This window comes from Pelodiscus sinensis, chromosome 2 (assembly GCF_052426305.1).
Source record: "Pelodiscus sinensis isolate ZL-2025 chromosome 2, ASM5242630v1, whole genome shotgun sequence".
In the NCBI taxonomy this organism is placed as follows: domain Eukaryota; kingdom Metazoa; phylum Chordata; order Testudines; family Trionychidae; genus Pelodiscus; species Pelodiscus sinensis.
In genome coordinates, this window is record NC_143053.1 from 148,152,829 (window position 1) to 148,168,019 (window position 15,191).

The following is a 15,191-nucleotide window of genomic DNA, read 5'->3' on the forward strand; positions in this document are numbered from 1 at the left end:
TACATTAGTTCATCTTAATTTAAACTGCAAGTTCACTTAATAGGCCCAACCATGAGTCATACTGGAATCATATCTTAAATATATCCAGATATAACAACCACATCTATAGCCCATCTTTATTTAATTGTTTTGTTTAAGTTGACTTCAGCATATTGCATATTTGGAATGTATTGCAATATCTGTGAAGTCTTTTTAAAACAAAAATGATATTTCTACGTTGCAGATTCAACCTTGACTTTCCCATATCTACTATATTTTTGAGAGAGGTTGTCTCTGTGTCCGTCTATTCAAGAACTCCTAAACTATGAGATCTAGGGCCACCAAATTCAGTATACAACTTCCTCTTATCCTAACTTAAAGAAAGGTAAGGGTTTGCATGTGGCAGGAAAATGGGATGTGCCTGGAATGGGACTGCTTCTTGTAAAACTATACAGAGTTTAGTTTCAGACCTGACATGAAATAGCCTACAGATGGATGTGGCTTTGGGGAGTGTTTATTGAAAATGGCTATTTCTACATGTTTAATTTTCTTCTTCTTCTTATATAGCTGGTGCTTTCAGGATTTTACATTTGTAGGGTGCTGCATCTCTCTTTTGATGTCTCCTGCAGCAGCGTGCCACAGGCTCCCAAGCACCACTGCAGAGGGAGGAAAGGCTCGCCTTGCCCTGGATGCCGCCTGGCTGTGCCAAAGGGTGTCCATGCTATTTGTGCAGCATTATGCAGTGCAGCCAAGTGATGGAGAAGCCTGGGCACAAGCAGACACCCAGCAGCTCCAGATACAATGGCATGGAGGTGGCCCTGGAGACACAGGGCATCCTCTTATATGTTAGCCAGGAGTCACACATCACACCATTGAATGCCATAGAACCATTTTGCACTCCAGTGGCACAAAGGTACCGTAAAGGCAGTGATCTCACTTCCCTACTTGGGTCTTACCCCCAGTGTAGATAGGGGATGCCCTAGCTTGCTTGAAGCCAATTAAATGGGTGTTTGGTGCCCCCCTCTAAAGCTAATGGCATAGGGGCATTCTGGAAGAAAACTAGAGCAGTGCTGCACTGTGCTTATTTTCAGCTTCCTATGACTTCTATGGAACTGCGGGCAGTGCAGACTTAGAGCAGCCCTGAGGCTAATCTAACATACAACAGCAGCTGGACTTGCTTCTGGAAAGGTAGAATATACAGACGGCACAAAGGGGGCTTAGATACAACTTTCACTCGTTCAGCATTCCTGCATTGATGCACTGTGGTCATGCCTTAGTATCCTAATAAAAGCTGAGATGCTGTAGTTCAAACTGGTCTGTCAGATCTCATACTCTTGATATTGCTAGCAAACCCTCCAACATCCTCCTTTTGGTGTTCTGAATTCTGACAGTGATCACAGGACTGGAAGGGAGCCTAAGATATCCTCTAGTCCAGCTGGGGGAGGGTTTGGGAGAGGGTTATAAACAGAGGAAGTTGGCTACTTAAACTTTTGTAGTATTAATTTTCTTTTTATTTGATTTCATATTAATTATCCTTTGTTTTAGTATTCTTTTTTTATAACACTTTAAATGTTATATTTGTTAATTTGGGTTCCATGGTCTCACACATCCGAACAAATGCACATGACCTCAATATTGGTGCACAAGACGAAACTCACTCCACTCATGGAAGGAAAATCTTAGAGGGAACAATGCCCACCAGGGCTAACCCTGGAGAACCGCCACCATTTTATTGCCCATCCCAATCATGTAAGATCATGTGCCTTTTAAAATCTAACACATCCTAAGTTGTTGGTCTTATTTTACCATATATAGCAATACTATAAAATAAGAACACCTTAGGATGTATTCAGTTTAGCAAGAAACAGCAAGCAACTAACAATTTGGCAACAGCAAGACATAAGCAAACTTTAAAAAGATTTTTATATGATTTTATTATGTTAATATTTACAAAATATAGTAAATGCATAACATTCATCTAGTTTACACATAATATCACTGTTAAAAAAGCCGTCATGTCAGTGCTGAATTACAAAAACTTAATTACATAAAAGCATACCCTTTTGTCCAGTATATTTTAAGTAAATATACATATTGCATTTTAAAAAATTAGGTATTTGGCCCCCTTACTGTTCATCAGTAAAAGGGACCACAATACTTCTTTCTCCATTTAACTGAAGGGCTGAACTTGTATAGTAAACTATTTGATATGACAGCTACAGAGTCTTTCTTGTTTCCAAATTAAGTGTTTTTGAAGTGTTAAGAAACAATACTTTAACATGTAGAAAACACAGTCCCACTCTACAGAACAAAATGGAAGGGGAGTGGGAACATGAAAATGATCACAATTCTGGAAGTTGTATCATTGCTAAAAGATAAATATTCCTCCTTAAGGATGTTCTATGCATTAAGAACAGCACACATCCTATGTATCTAATATGGTTCTATAATACACAATTTGTGTTTTTCCTATTGACATTTTTATTCACCACTATTTTAAAAAAATGAAGGCAGTATTTGCAGTGGTGTTGACAACATGATACACTAGCTAGACAAATTTTACAAATGTGCATGGTAGTATTATACAGCTATCCTCACAGAAAAGAGGATAAAATTGAGGTTTCTGCCATTTGACAAAAACTTTATAAAAATGTTACACAATTAAAAGAAAAAAAATAAATATTTTATACATTAATTACTGGTGGCATTTGCAGGTTCAGGAGATTGAAGAAATTCATAGGGGTCATGTACCATGTCCTGTTGTTCTCCAACACTCAGATGCGAAGGACTTCCTATAGTAGGAAAGAAAAATTAATAAGAGAGATATCCAGAAGACAAGCTTTAAAGACATAAAACAGCACTGGTATTTAACATGTTTTTTCCATTCTTCCCTCATGGCTTAGAGTAAGTGATAAATTCTAGTTTAAAAAGTGATTTAGTCTCTTAAAAGCATGAGCCATAACAAAAGTCAGTAGAACTACAGGCTCCTTAACTTGTGAAATCAAAACTTAGGTGCTTTTGAAAAATTTGCCCCGGTTCTATTACTTTAAATTGCTAAAATGACGTAATTAAAATTATTCACAGAAGGTCCCTTATATTTTAAATAAAACTGCAGAAATTTATTAAAATGTATCAGCGTATGGCTCTGTTTTGCCCCATTCATCTTTAAAACTAACAATGAGAAGGTTATAAGAGGCTTATGCTTGTTTTGTTGCTAGGAGAGGCAATAAGAAATGATGTTTGGAGTATTTATGATATGATTTAAGATTATCCTTGCTTAATTGAGGAAGTAAATATCAAGTGTTTGTTTGTTTAGTTATTAAAATAGTTAGTGCCCACTAGTTTTATAGAATTATATTAGTCCTCATCGAGTCTGGTTTTTGTTTTGTTTTTGATCTTAGTGGATTTTGCAAACTGATGTATATTTAATTATGTCTGATTATTTCACTTCATTACATACAATCAGATTCTCTGTTTTACATACAAAATGCTCTGTCTGATGGTGATTTGGGCACTGTATCTTATTCATTAATAATAATTCCCTTCCATTTCAATTCTAAAATGTTAATTTCTTATATGTATTCTATTGAAAACATCATATATATTTTAATATTATCCATACTATTATAAAAAGTTAAGTGTCTGTATGTGAGACAAACTGCTGTGATTGTAAATAACGCAAGTCCATATAATAAAAGTATTATTTGGGTTATTAATTTTCTCAATTCTTATAAAATAGTCTGCTGAATTTCAGCATAGTCTGTTAGCGATGTAAAGATAATCTATGCTATAACATTTTCAAGATATAAAACTGAGGTGTATACTGCAAATGTTATTGAAACATCAGTTTGATTTACAGGTTTATCCATTCATGCTTAACCAGAAACCTGAGTAAGTAGAATAAACTGTTTTTAATCCTCAGGAGTCTATAGGCTAATAAGTCTTTTAATATTCAGATACGTATATATTTTAGGATTAAAAACAGTTACTGCATACTGCACACTGTGTTTTATCAACAGGATCTTTAAACAGGAATTACATAATTAGAACATATATCCCTTTAAGTGATTCTTTTGTTCTAAAAATTCAGGAATTTAAATTAGAATAGTGATTTTACAACGGCTGAAGTACAGTTAATGTTACCTAGATGATGCTGATCTCTTTCAGAGGTGTTGGAGAGGGAGCTGAGGTTAGATGAAGGCCTGGATCCCACCCTGTCAGTCTGAGCCTCATGAAGGTCCTGCAATAGTTTAGTTGTTTCATCCAAATGTAAATGATTATCATCATGATCAAGTTCCTTTTTCACTTTCCCTAGAACACCAAATAACAAAAAAAGAACAATAGGTAAAGTTTAAGCATATTCCCAAATAAATGGTCAGAAAAAAATAATTTTTAACAAAAGAATCATTTCCCAATTAAACTCATTTTACACTAAACAAACTTGCCACACACTTTGAATCCCTTGAATGTAGATGGCAATGGGTATTCTATTTTTATCTGAGGGTTTGAAAAACAGATTCCTGTTATATATTAAATAGGAAAAAATGAACTAATTTCTAGTAAAATTGTGCACTTATACCACTGACACAACTTTCCTTATAAATGAGAAATGTGACATGCCAAAATCCCTGTACAGTAGGTAAATACTCTAGGAATACTGCAACTGATAGCAAGATAAACATCCACAGATTTTAACAGGAAAAAAAATCTTGACTTGTTAAAATTATGCAAGGAATACACTCCTATTCTCATACAACTGTATGTTGTTAAACTGCTAGAAAAACATTTAGATCTACAGAATAGTCATAACTGGAACTTGATATTGCTTTCCCAAAAGCTACATCTTATATTGAAAAAAATGGCAAAAGTCTATAGGAAAGCATTCAATCTATTTTTCTGGCCTTCTGCAGCTTTTTCTCATTTTTAATTATGAAATACAGGAAATCTTCTCACATATTTAAGTAACAGAACTTTAAAACAATAAGCAGAACTTGTTTCAGTGACAATGATATATTAGAAGAGATTCTACAGTCATTCTTTCAAAATATTTCAGTTGTTGTCAACAGTAATGTACCTCATTCATTTTTATATTTCTGTGCCATTATAAAAAGAATAGACGTGAACCATGATAAGGAACTACATCCCCATATCCTTTGCAACTTCTCTACCAGAGACTGAAGGATTTTTTTTTTTTAACATGCAAATCCTTTAGATTTATTCCTGGAGTTAAAGAAAGATCAAGGCTGGAACAATCTCTCCTGTGCTGAACTAAGACCATGCTGCCCCAGGTAAATGATTAACTCAACCACTGCACAATGATTAATTGACAACAGTATTAGATCACTTACCCAGTGAACTTAACATGGAAATATCAAGAGACACGTCTGAATATGGTTTCACAGACAAAAAATCCAAAACAGAAGAGTTATTGTCGCCAATGGATTCTCCAACCTGATTAAAAATACAGTAAAGAGGAAACAAAAAAGACTCAAATGAACTGTAGATGACAATAATGACTAATTATCACAGGAAGTGTGGTTCATCAAAGTAACTGGCTGCATGGATTCTCACTCTAGAAGTGTGCAACAGTGCACGAGCGTGGCACTTTCCAGACTGTCAGCTCAGTCTGGCCGCATTGCCTTTGTGTTGCCCTGCCTCCTTCACTTGAGGATATCCCCAGGGTGCAGCCTCAACCATCATCTTGTCCCTTTCATTAAACAAATAATTATTACAACATTCTAAAATAATGGGAAAAGAAGGGCAGGGAATGTGGTTTCCAGGCAATTAGTCATCCCCAACAACAGAAATTACTCTTGCAGGGGTGGGCAATAATTTTTTGACGGAGCCACGCCAAGATTTTGGAAAGTGGTTGAGAGACGCACTCTTCCATGATATTAATGGAGGAGGTGCGTGGTCTGGGGTGAGGTTGGGTGCAGAGGGCAGCTTGGGGTAAGGGACTGGGGTGCAGGAGGGAGACTGGAGTCTGGGAGGGAGATGGGATGAAGCAGGCGGTTGTGACCTAGGGCAGGGGGCTGGAATGTGACGTAGGGTAGGAGAGTATTGTGATCTGGGGGAGACTGGGGTGCCAGATCTGGTTGTGGGTAGAGGTGTAAGAGGGGGAGAGAGGGTTTGGGTATGGTGGAGGGTGAGAGTCGTGGCAGGAAAGGGCTGGAGCACCAGAAGCAGGCTCTGGCCAAGAGACTTACTTGCCAGCTGCCTACCTAGCCTGCCTGCATGCAGAGCTTAAAATGTTTCCCAGCCAACCAGCCTGCTTGCCTGGCCATGTGCTTCATGAATAACTGAGCCCAGGAAAGGGGGCGTGATTCTTTTTAGCTGCCTGTTATTCTAACAAGCAGCTCCCATTGCTGGCTACTGCCAGAAACCAGCCAATAGGTATGTCCTGGGGGAGGGCTGGCTCCTAAAGCCCCCCCCTTCCAGTTTTAAAACAGAAATGGAGCCTTGTAGCCTGCCTGGGGCTCCCTGCTGCCTCTGCAGGCCGGATCCAGTGTCTTGGCAGGCCAGATGCAACCCGTGGGCTATAATTTGCCCAGGCCTGCACTACTGAATGTGATTAGTTTTTTCTTCATTAAGCAACACATGCCTGGATCCTCGCTTAGTGTGATTAACATAGAGCCCCTGATCTAGAAGCTAAATGAAGGTACTAATGTTGTGTAAAGCACAACCAGAACTCTTCAAGGTAGCAGTTTTGTATCTTACAATGACGTATGTTTCTGTGACACATAGCTAAAGCCAATTTAGACGCAACAGCATTGCAATTAGGGATGTGAAATTTAGATTAATTAACTAATCGAATAGTCAATGGCATTTCCATTGACTATTCGATTAGCCTATAAGGGTTCCTCAGCTTTTGAACTGTAGTAAAAGCCCTGCTGGGCTCCTGCTACAGTTCAAAAACAGAAGCCCCTCAGGGAGCATAGGGCCAACAGGGGACTGGCCCTGTGCTCTCTGCGGCACCTGAGCCTTTGAAACGTACAAGAGCCCCAGCTGGGTTCTTGCACATTTCAAAAGGAAGCCCCGCAGAGAGCGCAGGGCTTCTGCTTTTGAAATGTGCAAGAGCCTGGCTAGGACTCTTGTACATTTCAAAAGCAGAATCGCAGAAAGGGCACAAGCGGAGACTACTTCAGTCCCTTCTTGCACCATTTCCCGCTTTGCCTCTACCTTCCCTGCCCCTCGCTAAGACGATGCTAGGTTGAACCGCCTTTTAAGCCAGCTCCCATCAGCACCTGCTCCCCACTTGCTGCCTCTCTGATAGACCGGGGGAAGAGAAGGGGGAAAGCGCAACTACTCACATCACTAGTAGACTAGTCATGTATATCCCTAATTGGAATCCCTTTTAGTTCACAGCAAGAAAGAATACACGAAGTCTGAATCGAATTGGACAATCTCTGAGTGGAAACTGACTGCCACCTTGCATCATTCCTGGGTGCTATGAACAACTTCAGAGTCCTACTGAATGGCATAGTTCAGTCTGAATAGTAATTAAAATCTCCTTGACCAGGCTCCCCTGATAATAAATGAACCCTAAAGAAGAATACAAGTAGGCAGATGGACTGATTGAGAAACCACTTTTGCTAAGAACTTGGGCTTATAAGCAAATCATATTCTTAACTTTATGGCATTGCATATACTGGATCAGCAATGAGAGTCCCTTCTGCATCCTTGGAAGGGACATGAAAGAAAAGCTGGGAATGGGCAATAGGGGTGGAATCACTTGATGATTACCTGTTCTGTTCATTCTCTCTGGGGCACCTGGCATTGGCCACTGTCGAAAGACTCGATACTGGGCTAGATGGACCTTTGATCTGACCCAGTATGGCCATTCTTATGTTCTTAAAAGGAATGCAGCTCCAATGAACCCTATCCAAAAAGCTCTGAGGGTGCACATTTCACCTACCGTGGGAATCATGGCATACAGTGTTTCAAGACACCCATTTCAACATTCATTTTGTAAATCTAGCAAACAGGTAGCACTGGTATGTATTATCTTGAATGATGCAGACCTGTTCACAGAATAATTCTATAGTCAATTTTAGAATGCATCATTTCAACTACCCTCAAATGAAATCCTTAGCAATGACCTTCAATGCTGACTGCCAACTAATGCAGCAATATTATTTGCTGTCACCATGTGTATGTCTACACTGCAGTTAGGAATGTGCTTCCCAGCATGGGGCAGAGGCATTTAATAACTCTGTTCAAGCTAGCATGCTAAAAATATCAGTGTGGCTGTGGGCAGCAGCTTGAACTAGCCATCTGAATATATACCCAAGTGGCTGGGCTGCTGCTGTAGCCTCACTGCTATTTTTTAAGTATGATAGCTCAAACAGTTCTAGCATGCATCCGGTGGCTGGTCATGATTGTTGATTTGCAAATGCTGATTTTTTAAAAAGGAAAATATACCTAGGGTATGTCTAGACTGCAAACTTCTTTCGAAAGAAGCTTTTATGAAAGATCTCTTTCGAAAAAGCTTCTTTTGAAAGAGAGCATCCACACTTCAAAACCAGATCGAAAAAGCAATCTGCTTTTTCAAAAGAGAGCGTCCAGACTGCATGGATGCTGTCTTGAAAGAAAGCCCTGATTGCTATTCAGAGAATGGCCACCAGGGCACTTGTCCTTTTTTCGAATGCCTCTTCTTTTGAAAAACGTCCCTGTTCTTTGTCCACACATGCCTTTTTTTCGAAAGAGCTCTTTCGAAAAAGGAGTTCTTCATAATTTGAGGTTTACCAACATCAAAAAACCCCCTGCATTCTTTCAATTTAATTTTGAAAGAACGTGATTGCAGTGTGGACGCAGGTGAAGATTTTTTTTTTAAAAAAGGGCAAGACATACTCCAAGGCATGTGTTTGGAAACATAAATAATTACATGGACCCATTAGAAACTAAAATACATTACTGCAAATTCCTGTTCTATTAATCATGATAGAATATTTGTTTTGACTGTTCTATATTTTTAAAAGCTAGAACAATTCAATTCTCACTTTACTGCAGTCCGTGTACAACCCACATTTTCAGAACAGGTTAAGTACAGTGTCCCAACGTTTAATTTTAAAGCTACTCTCTGGGCAGATCTTCCACTGACTGCAGACCAATGGGAGCAGTGGGCCCAAAGCAGCTTCACAGCATCGATCTGGACCTCACAAAAGGTATTGGAATTAAATAGAGAGAGAGCTAATTCCACATCTGATTCTCCCCTACATACTGTAATCAATTAAAAAGTGCTAAAAGATATTACAGGGTTTTGTGCAAATTTTTGGAGATAACTTATATAACCTCCTAAGTAGTTTAGAAAACCTACAATGCAAGTTAATGTATTAAAAATTCAGCACACTTTTCAGCTGATGATCATGTATCAAATTCAAGATTTGGAGCTTATGTTCATATTGCAGTTATCTGGTAAAACTATGTTCTCTAATCCACCAGCCATATTAAATATTTCTGAAAGAAATTTAAAAAAATCATGATCCACTGTATGAATAACTAAACTAAAAGTAATCAGTGACTGACCATCAAGATTTAAGTGTGCAGACCAAACATCTTTCAGTCAAAAAGATACCTATCTTTAGTTAATGTAGCATTCATGTCATTCATTGCATTCTTTTTATAGCAATTTCAGATAACAAATATCAATTAAAAAGTAAAGGTAAAACTGTACAACATGACTGAAGTAAACCATTAAAAATTCTCTCCCATTAAAGGGTTCTAGATTTTATCTAAATAATACATTTAAATCCTCTAGACATAAACACGCACATGCACACACAAAAAGCATCTGAAGCATAGAGTAGATAGCATACTGAGGCTCAAACTCTTATTCCCACATAAAGTCTGTAAAAGTGAAAAGTAATCTTACCATAATCTGTTTGGAGGAGTCTGGGCAAGTATTGCGCAATCTGTGTTCTTCCTTTATGAGAACCGGCAAAACCTAAAGCACCAAATCACAGTCTGATTGTTAACACTTTACACTTTAGCATTCTACTTCTTGAGGATTCCATCAAATAGTCAACAACTTCACATATGGGTTAGGACTTGTGCCCCCACATAACATTCTAGCATTTTGTGATTTCTTTTGTAGGTGCAATATTTTAAAATTGAAAGGCTTCAACATTACTCTGTTAAGGCCCCCCCCCTCCCCCACACACATACATTTTACCTTTCAAGCTTGCTACACTGTAAATATATAGCTGAACAAATCATAAAGGATGAATTCTGGAAGATGAGGGAATATTTCATGCTAAACACTTTTCTAAATTACAGGTTGGAAATAACTGTTCAAGCACTCTACTATACATTCTTCCCTTAAACTGCTTTTACCTATGTCTCAGTCTAACTTACTTTAACTTCATCTGGTGCTTTCACTGGAATGTTTCTCCTCTGAAAACAAAGTTACAGATTGTATTCAGCACAGTCAGAGATTGTTGTATACGATATTAAAGTATTTCTAAACCATTTACACAAAATATGGATTCAGTAATTTTAACGAACATTTTTCACAGAAGTGCCATAGCACCTGGATGTTTTACAATGTGACATTTGTTTTAATTATGACTGAATTCTTTTTATGCCATTTCTCCTCTCCATATACCACTTCTATATGGATTTACATTTTATCCAATAACTACTCAGCATCTGACTTCTATTGCACTAAACTTGTAAAGCATAATAACTACAAGAGACTATTATATTACATTTAAAAATATATTTAGTAGTATTAAAGCTATATTCACTGGTACAACTATAGCTGAAGTATGTTTATAATGTGAACTGACAATTAAGAAGAAGAGTTTAGCAATTCTAACTGGCAACAAGATTTCAACTTGATGTACAAGTTAATAGACTAAATGACTTTTTAGAGGATTATATATTAGTTACTTTTTATAGATAAATAAAACAATTTCTGTTTGTCTTTGCTTTAAAAAGATGGTTTCAGAAGCTATTTTTTTAAAAAATAAGTGCATTTTTTTCCACCTGCAGATCAAGATGTATACATATACTAATTTTTCACAATAGTTTTCTAGACTAGATAATGCAAATATACAGAAGGATTCCTATATCCTAAAGTGACAGCCTAAGAAAAAAAGTTCTATTTACATTATAATTATATTCTCAGAAAATTACCCACATGGATTCACAGTCTTGGGAAATATGTACTCAAAATGTACAATCCTGAAAACTTCTAACAAATAGTGCTCAGTATTGCCACATGTCACAATCCCCTCTCACTTGGGATCTGAGACAATGAACAGTGACATGGTTCTAACCAAACTTTCATCACAATCACTAATTCAGAAATTGTTAACTTGGGTCTCAGAAGTAGGAAAGCTGGCCAGGGAATGTGGATCTATATGGTCAAGTCAGCTGAGAGAAAAACAGATACTATGATGTTTAACTGCTTTTCTTCCTCAAAGAATTATCTATATAGATCCCCGTTCTTTTAGGTTCTCCAAGAACACAAGTATGGCCATACTGGGACAGACCAAAGGTCTCATCTAGCTCAGATAGTGGAAGATGCTAGGGGCTTCAGAAGGAATGAACACAAGTAAAGATCAAATGATCCATCCCGTCACCCATGCTACTCCTGGGGGAAACTTTTTTGATATCTACATACTTGCTGACAAGGCATTTTGAAATACATTACCAAAATAATTGAAACCAGTGTGATTATATTGTATTATTTTGACAAATAAAATATGCAGAATTTAAAATATTATGCGCAGAATTTTTAATTTTTTAGCACAGAATTTTCCTAGGGAAAAAACCTGACAAGATTAGCATTGAAAACAATGCGCTGTTTTTTTTCTACGGCCATGCAAGAACTGAAGGTTATTTGAAGCCATACTCCTTTTTCAGTAAAAGGCCTTATACTTTATTACTTCTATTGGCCAACCCCATTGCACATACTAAGAACTCACATTCCTCTTGCATTTTCCTGAAAAAAAAAAACTCGTTATGTATTTCAAGGACCATCTTTATGCTGATTAAACTGATTACCTTCACTTCTGTATAACTGGGACCCACCTGCTTTAGCTGATAAATGGTTTTGGAATGATCACCACCAGTGATCTGATCCAGAAGATCATCCACTATTTTTTTACTGTAATTTCCAGAATCTTTCACAAATTCCTGTAAACTGTAAGAAATGAAGATAAGGAATATTTAATCAGAAACTCAAAATGATTGCATTTACATTTCTCTAATAATTTACATTTCTCCTCATTGCACTTCAATATTACTTTTTACTTTTCTGGGTTTTTTTTCAGAAAAGCAATTGCAGTAGCTATATTTATACATTTATTTACCTTTAATGCTAATTGTTCTTCTGACCCAATCCCATTAACTGAAGTATTAAGGAGAATAGGGCTTTTAAGAGGATTGACAATTTAATAGAAAGTAGCAATTTCCCTCTCCAGGAAGTAATGGTTATGCCACTGCTTTCCACATGGACAGTACAAATTTGAAATAATAGCTCATCAGAGAAAAACCAATCTAGTTGTTTGCTATAACAGCATCAGAATCTTGAACACCTCTGACAGTAGCATGTGAAATATTTAGATTTTGCATTTGGCTTCATGAAATAAATATGCAAAACTGACCTACAATGTATTTTTTATATTTTTCCCAATATTTTTCTAGTAAGAGGAAAAGAAAGAACAGTGATATTTATTTAATGAATTATTCCATTACTTTCCAAGATCACATGTACTATCACAGAATAGTTATACCAGGCATTATTCATACCATGGGCTCAGAAATTTTGCCATAATCTCTGGATGTTAGATACTTCTCCCCCACAGGATTTACCAACCTTTAGTACAAACTGTTGTTAGAATTTTAAATTATCATCACTTTAAATCTGGGAAAATTAGGCAGAGAGTTTGTTCAGCAATGCACAGTTAGCCAGTTTAAGAACAGTTATTAGACATCCAGGAGCTCTGGGATCCTATTTCTAAGCTTGTCCCATTAGTCCACATTGCATCTTTGTAATTTGTTGTAAAACAGCAGTATGGAATATTCTCTCTGCTAATGTAAGGAAAAATCTCTTCTCAGAGGAAATAAGACAGGCTTAGATTTTGCTGCTAAAGAAATGCTTACCTTAAGGCACACTGTATCCCAGTTTCATCACCATATGCTGAATACAGCAGTTCCATTTCATCTGATTTCAGATCATGAAAGATAGAGTTGTTTTGCATTGACAGTGCCGTACTAGCACTTGTAAGAAACGTGACTAGAATGAAAAAAGGAGAAAGATAAAAAGTTATTTTCAGTACATTAAGTTCTGAATTTTTCCTGAAAAAGGTACAGAACCTTACACAGGTCCCAGGTCCAGTACTTTTTTATCACGTCCTGACTTATACTAATGCCAAAAGAACATCAGTGTGATGATTTTAAAATCTGATTTTTATGAATCACTGGTAAATCATGATTATACCACTAGAAAGCAAGAAATTTAAGACCAGACGTTCATAAGATATACCACTTTAATACCACATCTTGCTGACCACCTTGATTTCTTTTTCTAATTTAATTCCAATATGATTTACACTGAAACCAGTATTTTTATTTGCCAGCCACAATTTTGATTATGGACATCAGCAAGGTAACAAAATATGACATATTAGTTGCTAAATCATAGCAGACTAAAAACTACTGATAGCATTTACAAAATTAACTTAAACACTGAACTACCCTTACTCCCACACAGTTTTTAAAAAGTGACAATTACACTTTTTGAATCCAGACTCCTATGACCTGCTGGTGCCAAACACTTTGGCAGACCAGTAAAATATTTTCAGAAAGAAGTTACTCACTCTGTGCAATAACAATGGTTCTTTGAGACGTGTTCCCTTATGGATGCTCCACTGTAGGTGTCTGTGTCCCTGCGCTGCTGCTCAGAGAACTTTGGTAGCAATCTCTATTAGGGATGTAAAAGAGTAGTCAAATAGTCTACACTTATCAGGTAGTCGAGCTGACTACTCGCATTCCCCCCCCACCTTGTTGCCTCTACATCAGAGGCAGCAGGAGGGGAGGGGAGCAGGAGCTGGTGATGGGTGGGAGCTGGCTTAAAAGTCAGTTCTCCCCAGCTCCAGCTCTGTGGTGCGGGGAGAGGGGGGGAGGTGGAGGAATGGACTGGCAGTGGCACTGTGGCTCTGCCTTTTAAATATAGTAAGACGCCAGCTCCTGTGTGCCCAGCTTCTACTACATTTAAACTGCAGAGCCACAGCAGGAGTAGCAAGAGCCCCCCGTATTGACTTATTGAAATTCCATCGACTACTCGATTAGCTGATTAATCTCAATCCAGCATCCGTAGTCTCCTTGTGCCTTGCCATGTGGCTATCCAGCACGGGCGGGCTAACCATTCTTAGTTCCTTTTCTACCCAGAGTCATGAATGAAAACTCCAAAACAGAAAAGAAGAGGGTGAATTGGGGCGCACAGATAGGGATACACATCTGAAGGAATTGTCATTACTGTACAAGGTGAGTAACTTCCTCCAGTGGAGTCCATATGGCTTATCCACAGCAGGTGACTCCAGAGCAGTACTCCGTCTAGAGGGCTGGGACTGTAGAGTCGGGTCGTTACAGATGACAGTGCTATGGATCCAAATATGACATAAGAGTCAGAGTTCGGAGTGATCAGTGTTCTGCAAAGGTCTGAACTGATGGACACCGTTCTGCAGCTCTCTCCGATAGGGACATCCCCAAGGAAGGCAACAGATGAGATCAACCTTCTGGAACATGTACGTATCAAATCTGAAGGGATCAAGTTACGAATTTGGTAGCACGGTCTAATGCAATTCGAGACCCACTTGGAGAGCCTTTGGGCTGATACTGCAGAGCCCTTAGATCTTTCTGCCATATAGAGGAACTGTCTAGAGGACTTCCTGAAGGCTCTGGCCTATCAAGTACAATGCTAGATGTTAGGAGATCCCTAAGGTATGCAGCATGGCCTCCCTACTGCCTTGGTGATGACTGGGGAGGAAGACGGGAAAGTGGACTGACTGATTCACAGAGAAGATTATTTTAAGAATGAACCTTGGATGCAGCCTCAGTGTAATCCTGTCTGGGAACAACACTGTGTGAGGTGATTCCACCAACAGAGCTGCTATCTCCCCTATTCGACTAGCTGAGGTAATTGCTATCATCAGGGCTCGCCAGCCGTGCTGTCCGGCGTTCTGCGCATGTGCAGATTGCCTGAA

The 15,191-nt window shown here is 38.1% G+C and overlaps 1 protein-coding gene across 5 annotated transcripts in view; it reads right to left on the minus strand.

The window, feature by feature from the left end:
* Positions 1–1,894: 1,894 nt before the first annotated feature.
* BRD9 (bromodomain containing 9) overlaps positions 1,895–15,191 on the minus strand; it is a 45,253-nt gene continuing 31,956 nt past the window's right edge. For 4 of the 5 annotated variants that reach the window (XM_075921575.2, XM_075921574.2, XM_075921573.2 and 1 more), the window contains exons 11-17: positions 13,090–13,222; positions 12,016–12,127; positions 10,333–10,371; positions 9,851–9,922; positions 5,328–5,430; positions 4,123–4,290; positions 1,895–2,771 (exon numbers count right to left, since the gene is read on the minus strand). In XM_075921575.2, coding sequence (XP_075777690.1) covers positions 2,671–2,771; positions 4,123–4,290; positions 5,328–5,430; positions 9,851–9,922; positions 10,333–10,371; positions 12,016–12,127; positions 13,090–13,222 — 728 coding nt within the window. In that variant the 3' untranslated portion in view covers positions 1,895–2,670. Of the gene's footprint in view, positions 2,772–4,122; positions 4,291–5,327; positions 5,431–7,894; positions 8,001–9,850; positions 9,923–10,332; positions 10,372–12,015; positions 12,128–13,089; positions 13,223–15,191 lie in introns of those variants that run through there. The other variant, XM_075921572.2, reaches the window with a different exon arrangement.